The following is a 9,808-nucleotide window of genomic DNA, read 5'->3' as shown; positions in this document are numbered from 1 at the left end:
GTCTGTGTACTCAAGGGTCGCAGGTTTGATTCCGGCCAAGGGCATGTACCTTGGTTGCAGGCACATCCCCAGTAGGAGTGTGCAGGAGGCAGCTGATAATCTCATCGATGTTTCTAACTCTCTATCCCTCTCCCTCTCTAAAAAAAAAAATCAATAAAAAATATATTTAAAAAAAATGAAATATGATCTGAAAAAAAGAGTTTAAAAATTTTCTTTGGGAGCACACAGAATTGTTACATAGCCTAAAACACTTCCTGTTTAGAAGGCCTTTAAATGGGTGATTTTAAACTTCTAAATTTAGGGTGATTTTAAACTTCTAAAGAATTCTAGGTCTCTTTAGTGGAAAACAATTTATATTAGTCCCAACAAGGTAGGAAGTGTAAAAATGTGGCTCACTTAATATATTTGAATTTTACAATCAGTAGCTCATTTCAGTGGAAAATATAAAGGCAACTAGCTAGACATCACACAACACTGAGGGCGCTCGCAAGGAGAATGAGGGCAGCACCTGTCACAGAGCAGCTGACACCAGTAACCTGGTACTCTGAGCTAATTCACGGAAACAAAGGATTCACTTGGACTTCACTGGCTACGGACCTAAAAGGCAGACTGATCGGATGCTCAGAACGACTGCCCTTCCACAAAGCCCCACACCATACACTACACAGAGGCATGTTCAAAAGAAATAGCCCTGAGCATCGCTGCACCTTCCTGAGTGTATCAGGGCGCCTGTGAGCAACTGTGTGGCTTTCTCATGAACTTTCTGAAAACAAACAAACAATAAGAAAAATGTAGCACTTTCTATAATTACAGGTGGAGAAACTAGAATAACTGGACTGAAGAGGAAGAGAAGCCTATTACTTAATTCGCTTCATCCCCAGGTTCCACTGTCTGTAAAAAAGGGAATTAAGTTATCCATTTGCAAATTCCCAGTGAAAAATAAAATCAACCCCAAAACCAAAACCCCATCTGATAACGAGCCAAGATATCCGGCAGTCACCACACAACGTCTCCCCATGCACTTCGCTTAGAGGCAGAGCATGTTGGCTCTCTGCATTCTTCCTCCGGGGAAGAGGTCACCGGAACTGGTTATCAGGACAGCCCTAGGAACAGCATCACTGTGACCCAAAGCCCTGCTCGAGGGCTAAGGCTGTGGGCCTGGGACCTGGGTGACTGCGGCAGCCCGACAGACAAGGTGGATGGGTTGGGGCAGGTTCTGGAATAGTGCCTCCTTGCCGATTCACGGCTCATGACCATCCAGGCAGTGTTTTGCCTGCAGGGGCGACCTCAGCTTACTTCTGGATTGCCCAAGGACTGCATCTGCTTTAGAGCAGAGCTTCTGACACTTTCAAAGTGGACACAACCCCCTGTAAGTTCTGATTCTAAAGATCGGGAGCGGGGCCTGACATTCTGCATCTCTGCACACCCTTAAGCAATGCCCGTCCTGCCGGTCTGAGAACCAGTTCGAGTAGCAAGGCTCTGAACTGTGTCCTCCCCACCAATGGATACACGAATCTCCTTGGGCACAGCTGTCCCTCACCAGTCCTTGGCCCTGGCCCTGCCCTCCTCCTCCCCCCCACCAAACACATGGTCAAATCACACTGTTTCTGGAGGGAGCAGTAACACGAACCACCTGAAGGTCATTCACTTTTGGTGTTGGAAAACACATTTTCTCACAACAGACTTACCTTCCCAGTCACACAGAAAACAGGAGTTGGGCTAAATATGGGCCCAGGACCCTGACGCAACCACTCCGGAAACTTTTTGTCAACAGCAACCCTCTGAAGTTAGCCATCAAGGTTAGCTGTAGCTTGGTCTCAGCAGGTACCTCTAACTCTGCTATGTCCAGTCTCTTCTGGAACCCTTTTAGATTTTCTAGCTATCCTGCCCTTTTAAGAGTTCACTGTAACTTTCTTAAGGGATGCCAACCAAACCTGCATATGGTATTCCAGTTGTTGAACCATCACCGTTAAGTAAAATGTCAAATTACTTTGTATTTAGCAAGCCCGCATTTGCAAGCGATAAGGGGAAGAGGCTGAGGATTTCGCCATCCCATGATTAAAGATTTGCCCAGATAAACAAGACAGTCTCTCTATAAAATCTATGTGGGAAGACAGACTCATGGGCAAACATCCCCATTCATCATGTGCCAATGCATTGTTTTTCTTTGTAGCTTCGTACTGGATGATGATGGACTAAAAGAACCATTATTTGCTTTCAGTGTGCTACTGTGCAACGATAAGGTCCCTGAACAATAGCCTTTTCTATACCGCACTTTCAAGACTACCCTCTAAAAATAACCCCCAAGGCGCTCCAGGACAATATAGTCCTCACAAATTAAGTATGGAACCCTTAGCACAGCTAAGGCACACCCCTTGCCTCCCACCCTCTACTGGAAGAAAGCACACACATACCCAGTTTGGGGACAGGCTGCGTGTCCCAGAACTGGTAGCTTCTTTTGCTGGCCTCCTCCAATGTTTTGGCAGGTCCCTGGCCCACAGAAAACAGTTCAATGGCCTTCTGTATTTCCTGGATCCTCTCTGCTGGCAAAGAGTTCATCTAGACAAGACAAAGTCGGGGAGAGAAAAGGTCCATTATGTTAATAAGCACTTTTGATTAATTATAGGGTCAATAGTTAAAGGAGTACAGCTTGCGGGGTTGGTGTGGCTCAGTGGTTGAGCTTCAGCCCATGGTTCGATTCCAGTCAGGGCATATGCCCAGGTTGTGGCTTGATCCCCGGAGGAGGGTATGCAGGAGGCAACTGATACTGGCCTCCTCCAATGTTTTGGCAGGTCCCTGGCCCACAGAAAACAGTTCAATGGCCTTCTGTATTTCCTGGATCCTCTCTGCTGGCAAAGAGTTCATCTAGACAAGACAAAGTCGGGGAGAGAAAAGGTCCATTATGTTAATAAACACTTTTGATTAATTATAGGTTCAACAGTTAAAGGAGTACAGCTGGTGGGGCTGGTGTGGCCCAGTGGTTGAGCTTTAGCCCATGAACCCGGAGGTCATGGTTCGATTCCAGTCAGGGCATATGCCCCAGTTGTGGCTAGAGCCCCGGTGGGGGGTATGCAGGAGGCAACCGATTAGTGATTCTTTCTCATCATTGATGTTTCTAACTCTCTCTCCCTCTCCCTGAAATCATCAATTAAAAAAACACAATATATTGAAGGGAAGGTCATGGTTCGATTCCAGTCAGGGCATATGCCCCAGTTGTGGCTAGATCCCCGGTGGGGGGTATGCAGGAGGCAACCGATTAGTGATTCTTTCTCATCATTGATGTTTCTAACTCTCTCTCCCTCTCCCTGAAATCATCAATTAAAAAAACAAAATATATTGAAGGGATACAACTCAAAGAAGGGATATGATTCCTCTATCCCATCCCAACAACTGGAGAAAGTTGTTGATGAGCAATATGATGGGGGGTGTTTCCTGCAAGGTTTCTCCCCTTCTTGTGATATTTGATGGCAGAATACATGTTCAGTATAAAATTCCAAACAATGCAGGAATGTGTAATCCATATAGAAAGTAAAAACCCAACAATCCCATCCCTCAGATATAATCCTTGTCATCAACAGTCTTAATTTGGGAGGTAGAGTGAGAAGAGGCAAATATAATTTCAGACTTTTTTACATGCAAGCCCCAAACACACACACACATACACATACACACACACACACAATTTCAAAAACTAAAATTGGATCATATAGTATTATTTTACAAAATGCTCTTAAATACTATGTCTAAGAGACCTATCCATGTGGCCACACAGTCTTACCCATTCTAACTACTGTGCATGGGCCACAGTGTATTTAGCCAACCCCCTAGCAATGGGCATTTTGGTGGCTTTGTTCTTCAGTCTTACAAGCATGCTGCAATGAACTTTCTTGTACGTCTAATTTTGTTCATTTGGATATGGATTCCTGCAGGATAAATTCTAAGGAAGGAGGTTTCCTGGATTAACAGGTATGTACATTTGAAATTATAATATATATTGTCAACTTTCCCCTAAAAATAGGTTAATAAGCCGGCTCACATCTCTGATGGAGACCTGTTTGTCATCTAAAACTTAGCTCAAGAAGAGTTGGCTGTGTGAACTGGCTGCTCATTTCATTATTTTAAATTGACCGATTCATATATTATATTTTCCCAGTTTATTATCTTTTTTAAAAAATTGTCTTTTGACTTTTATAAATACGGTGTACTTTGTCATTTTTTTATGGCTTCTGGTTATGTAAGGCTTATAATTATAAAAATGTGCATAATTTTTTCTAACACTACTTTTTTCCCCCCACTTAGATTGTGAAGGAAAGGAAGACTATAAACCAACATGCTTACATTGCCTTGAGAGTTAGGGTTGTCAACATAAGACAACGTTTAAGCCTGTAGAGAATTTTTATGAATTTACTTGAGCTAAACTGACGACAAAGGCCAGGAAGCAAAATCTCAACTGATTGAGAAAATGTTCCAGAGAATGGCAGTTTTGTACCTTCTTTTATAAATTACACTCACAGGAGGAAGTGTAAGGGGTTACATAAAATCCACTGGTGATAGATTAGGGAAGCGGGAGAAAGTGGGGAATCTCTGGGCCTGGATAAAAGTAAACCTAATAAACACATAATTTTACATTCGCGGGTATTGGATAGTTAACAATGAACATAATAACAATAACAGTGAGGGATTTTGTGGTCTCTGCTCTGATGCAGTGGGGGAGGAGGGAGCAAGGAAAGAAATTACAAAAGGTGTATTATCATAGATGTAGGTGCAAAAAGACCATAAGACAAGCCTAGTTAAGGTAAAGATTAATCAGGGAAGATACTGGCCTAGGACATGACTACCCACCATGACTCATTTTCAGTTAGAAAGTTGTTTTGTTTTGTTTTTTAATATATTTTTATTGAGTTCAGAGAGGAAGGGAGAGGAAGAGATAGAAACATCAATGAAAAAAAAAAAAAAAGAAACATCAATGATGAGAGAGAATCACTGACTGTCTGCCTCCTGCACGCCCCCTACTGGGGCCTGAGCCCGCAACCCAGGCATGGACCCTTTGGTCTGCAGGCTGACGCTCTATCCACTGAGCCAAACCGGCTAGGGCCAGTTAGAAAGTTTTAATTTCAAACCATCTATGTGGTTACTTTAGGTCTCTGGGCTTGTAAGGTCCGCCATGCAGGCCTCCCCTGAGCTTGTCAGGTTTAGTATGTGGCCCCTTTGTCGTCCACAGGATTATAAGTGATTTTAGTTTTCTTCCTCTTGTTATGATTTCCCCCCCTAAACTCTTTACAACGAACTACTTCACTTTTATAAAGGGGAAAACGGAAGAGCTATGTAAATGGTGTTTTATCAATATTTTCTCATTTCAAAGAGAACCATTTTGATATAGGCTCAAGGCCAAACTTCCCCCTCCACCCACCTCACCAGCCCCCGGAGTCACCCAAATACCCACCCCCAGACAAACAAAAATAAAAATAAAAATCCTAAAGCCAAAGCATAGGCTGGGGCTAGGATTCCTGACTGAAAAACCTAGGTAAGCCACCTCTCTCATCTTTAGAACGGGAAGACCCCCCCACCTTGTAGGGATGTTCAAGTGCCTGGCAAGAACCTAGCCAACACTGTGGTCAATATGATGGCATTTTTTTCCATAGGGGGTGTGATACTGAAAATAGTAAAAAATTACTTGAAGTCATAGCTCAATAAGATAGAAGACTGAAGTTGGAGTATAACATTTGAGGCATGAAATGTTTAGGTAGATTGGAATAAGACCAAATTTCTCATGAGACTTAAAACTGTTTGAGAGGCTATTCTAAAAGAGGAATTATGGGTATGTTATGAACTTCCCCCAGAATCTATTCTAAAGAGGATAGGACTAGCCCTGGCTTGTGGCTCAGTTGGTTGAGTGTCATCCTGCACACCAAAAGGTCACTGGTTCAATTCCTGGTCAGGGTACACACCCAGGTTGCGGGTTCCATTCCTGGCTGGTTGTGTACGGCAGGCAACCAACTAGTTAAGCTCTCACATAGATATTTTTCTCTCTCTCTCTCTCTCTCTAAAAATAAATTTTAAAAATATATTTAAAGAGGATAATACTAACATGAAATAATAGGTGCTTTTTAAAAAATGTTTTATTGCCGAAACCGGTTTGGCTCAGTGGATGGAGCGTCGGCCTGCGGAGTCCCGGGTTCGATTCCAGTCGAGGGCATGTGCCTGGGTTGTGGGCACTTCCCCAGTGGGAGATGTGGATTAAAAAATGTTTTATTTATAAAACAAAACAATCCTTGCTAATACTTCCGGGTTCAGTCTTAGGTTGAAAACTCTAGGCCAGTGGTTCTTAGCTAGTGGAACTGGGAAACTGACTGTGCGACTCATGGTTTTCATTACAATGACTATGCATTAACCATTTGCATGCCATAAGCGGAGGACCTTTTTAAATTAAATTCAAAATATCGTGGCAGTTAAATGATTAGGCAAATGCTTGCAATACATAAAGTTCTGCCTTAAAAAGAATAGGCCTCATATTCCCACAGGGTGGGGACTTAGATGGAAAAGGCTGAGAACCACTGCTCTAGGTAACGGGCTGGCGCAGCGTAACTACGCTCTACCCGGCACCTTGCACAGCACCACATGCAGTGTGTACCCGTGCCCCTCAGAGGACACCATGCTTGGGAGTCAGTGTCTAACCTGCTGTGTCTTAAGGTATGAGAGCAGATTCATCATACCTTAGGTCTGGGATGGCAGAGGGGGCAGAGGGTCCAAGTCCTCCACCTTGAAGTAATACCAGTGGACATTGTCAATCTAAATCGTTTCTACACATTTACCCCAAACCTTTCTCATCTGAAAAATCAACTCTCAGTAGCAAGAAAACAGAGCCTCCTTGTTACCTTCACAGGCTGATCCTGGGCTGAATCTGTCTCGCTGCCTTTCTCTTTCTTCTTTTTTTGTTTCTTTTTCTTCTTTTTGGCTCCAGTGTCATTGGCTGGACTCAAACCACTGTAAAACAAGTAAATACCAGTGCAGGGTTTTAAAAAAAATCATCTGTTTTGGGCTACACTGACAAAGGGCTTTCTGTGGAGCCAGACCTTCCTTCATCAAGCCTTTGGCTTCAGAACAGACTAGAGAATCATCCAGGTTCCCAGAAGAGGCATTGGGAGGACACCAGAAAACACAGCTCTCCTCCTACTCCCACCAGCTCCCAGGGAGGGCATGCTGTGCGAGGAATGTCCTATTTGTTTGAAAGGACTGTTTCTATTCTTGTTTTCATTTTCTATGATTATTTTCTTTAGATTGTCAGGTTACTGGCACCAAAGGCAAATGATAACTGTTGACAGGGCATTCATACCACCAAGAGCCCTACATTTAAAAGGATGACAGCCAATAATAGTCTTTGTGGAAACCCTTCCTCACCCCCACTCCTACCCTCCCAATGAATTAGCTTTAATGAGTTTCTCTGGCTGGATCTAAAGCACAAGGCAGTATTGGAAATGAAGGAAGCAACAAGGAAAAAGGTAATTTAACATTGCTGTGTCCAAAATAGTCACACAATCATGAAAAATGCCTAAATTAGGCCTGCAGGATTGAGGACAACTGTCAGCTGGTTAAGGCTGGGTGAAATCACCACAGGCAAAGTCCAGTAGCAGGGATCTTGGGAAAAGTGAAGCACCAGCCATTCCTGCACAAAGAGATTACGTGAAGCCTGAGTGTGAGTATGAGCGTGGTAATGGGGACTTACTCATGTCGTTTTCCTTCTCGGGGACACACCCGATGAATGCAGCAAAAACAGTTTCTTAGCCACATTTAGGTTTTCCACCATCTCTTATGACTTTCAAAATCTCTCTCCGTATCGTCAGTGAGACACAAATCACATACTATACTGTTTCTCTGACATTTTCAATTCATTTGCTCTGAAATGTTTCTCCCAATTCTTGTTGATCTTAGGAAATAGTTTTGATTCTGGGTTTTCTTCATTTTATTGATGAATTTTAAGGTTCACCTTGCAGCTTGCATTTGCAATTACTGTGTGGTTTCTGCCATGTCTAAATTGATGTTGGCATTGCTAGCCTGGGACTAATGCCTGGTATCACTCTGCCATCCTCCTTGGAATTCTTCCATTAAAAAGTCAAAATTAATCATCATCTCCTGGTTTCTTATGCTGTGGGATCAAACCTCTCCTCTGGGGTCCCCCTTGGATTTTCAGGCCCCAAACCTATTTTTGTTTCTTGGATGGAAGCGGAGGTGGAAGCATGGAGCTGGGAGGCCCAGGTCTAGAGCAGTGGTTCTCAACCTTCCTAATGCTGCGACCCTTTAATACAGTTCATGTTGTGGTGACCCCCAATTTCATTGTTACAAATTGAACATAATTAAAGCATAGTGATTAATCACACAAACAGTATGTAATTATATATGTGTTTTCCCATGGTCTTAGGCGACCCCTGTGAAAGGGACGTTTGATCCCCAGAGGGGTCGCGACCCACAGGTTGAGAACCGCTGGTCTAGAGGGTGAGAGCCCAACAATTTGCAGCAGAGGCGAGGAAAGGTTGCAGGATCCAGGGATGGAAGTGAGGAGAAGGGCTGAAGAGGAGTCCAAAAGAAAAGCGATGGAACAAGGGAGCTCTCTCAAGGAGTGGCTGCACCTGTCTGTCCCTGTCACAAAGCTGCCTGCCCAGAGCTCTCCTGGAACTCTAGGTGCAGCTCTCACTGAGCCTCGGCTCAGACACTCCCACCGCAGACCGCCCTACTCTTGCCTAGACTGTGGCAGCAACTTCAGCTAATCCTCCCTCCTGGCTATCCCAGGCCAGAAGGCCTGTCCCTGCCCTGACTGTGGCCTGCGCATCATCTACTTTCCCCCTCGGTCACCAGCACGTCCACGCTAACAGGCGGCCTGAGTGTAGAAAAGGCTTCAAGCGCAAGTCTGCCCTGGAAGCCCATCAGTGGGTCCATCACACTGGCAAGACCCCAAGGTGGCAGCAGCCTGCAGCGGGCTTTCAGAGCCCATCCCTGATTTGGGAGGCCAGGATCCCCTGGTTCATTTACAGTACAGTACTGTCTCTGGAAAACAAGAGGCAAGGTTTGTGTGTCTGGGGGGTAAGGACAGGAAATGGGCATTTAAGGAAAACAAAGCTCTGTGTTAGGAAATGAAGAGAGGTGAGGGGGGCAGAGATGGTCCTTTGGAAGGAGGCTGGAATCTGAACTCATTTTCTGAGGTTCCTGCTCCCACTTCCAAGTCCTACTTGGGATTTCTTCACAGCAAACATTTCACCTGGCTTTTCCTTCTGGATCGTTCTCTCCCTTCGAGCATTCTGGTAGGTCTCTCTCCTCGTCCTTAGAGATGGGGTCCCTTAGACATGAAAATCTATTAAAGGAGCTGGCACCCACTCTGGGGATCCCCTGGAATAGAGGACGCACTGGGCCTGTCCCCACCGGAGGGAAGCTCATCCAAGGATTCTGGACCTTTTAGTCAGTGCAAGTGAAACATCTGGCAAGGAAACACATGTGGAACCAAGCCATTGTTGGCACTCTTTGGTCTTAAAGACCTAGAGGGGGTCATAGGAAAAACGCTTCAGGTGGGGGTCTCTCCTGCCTCATGCTCATTCTGCACACAGTATGCAAAAGCATTAAGCTTGCCCTAGCTAGTTTGGCTCAGTGGATAGAGCGTTGGACTGCGGACTGAAGGGTCCCAGGTTCGATTCCAGTCAAGGGTATACATCTAGGTTGCGGGCTTGATCCCCAGTTGGGGGCATGCAGGAGGCACTCCCTCTCTTCCTCTTCCTTCCTCTCTGAAATCAATAAAAATATATATTTAAAAAACAAAACACCA

At 44.6% G+C, this 9,808-nt stretch overlaps 1 protein-coding gene across 3 annotated transcripts in view; it reads right to left on the bottom strand.

Moving 5' to 3' along the window:
• Positions 1–9,808, bottom strand: part of NMT1 (N-myristoyltransferase 1) — a 33,199-nt gene that overhangs the window by 12,773 nt on the left and 10,618 nt on the right. The window contains exons 2-4 of one of the 3 annotated variants that reach the window (XM_015572528.1): positions 6,876–6,984; positions 2,773–2,865; positions 2,415–2,466 (exon numbers count right to left, since the gene is read on the bottom strand). In XM_015572528.1, coding sequence (XP_015428014.1) covers positions 2,415–2,466; positions 2,773–2,865; positions 6,876–6,984 — 254 coding nt within the window. Of the gene's footprint in view, positions 1–2,414; positions 2,560–2,772; positions 2,866–6,875; positions 6,985–9,808 lie in introns of all 3 variants that reach the window. The other 2 variants (XM_015572529.1, XM_006779491.2) reach the window with 2 other exon arrangements.

The sequence above is a fragment of the Myotis davidii genome, unplaced genomic scaffold (genome assembly GCF_000327345.1).
Source record: "Myotis davidii unplaced genomic scaffold, ASM32734v1 scaffold109, whole genome shotgun sequence".
In the NCBI taxonomy this organism is placed as follows: domain Eukaryota; kingdom Metazoa; phylum Chordata; class Mammalia; order Chiroptera; family Vespertilionidae; genus Myotis; species Myotis davidii.
The sequence above is the reverse complement of the archived record's forward strand: the minus strand, read 5'-3'. Positions and strand labels throughout refer to the sequence as shown.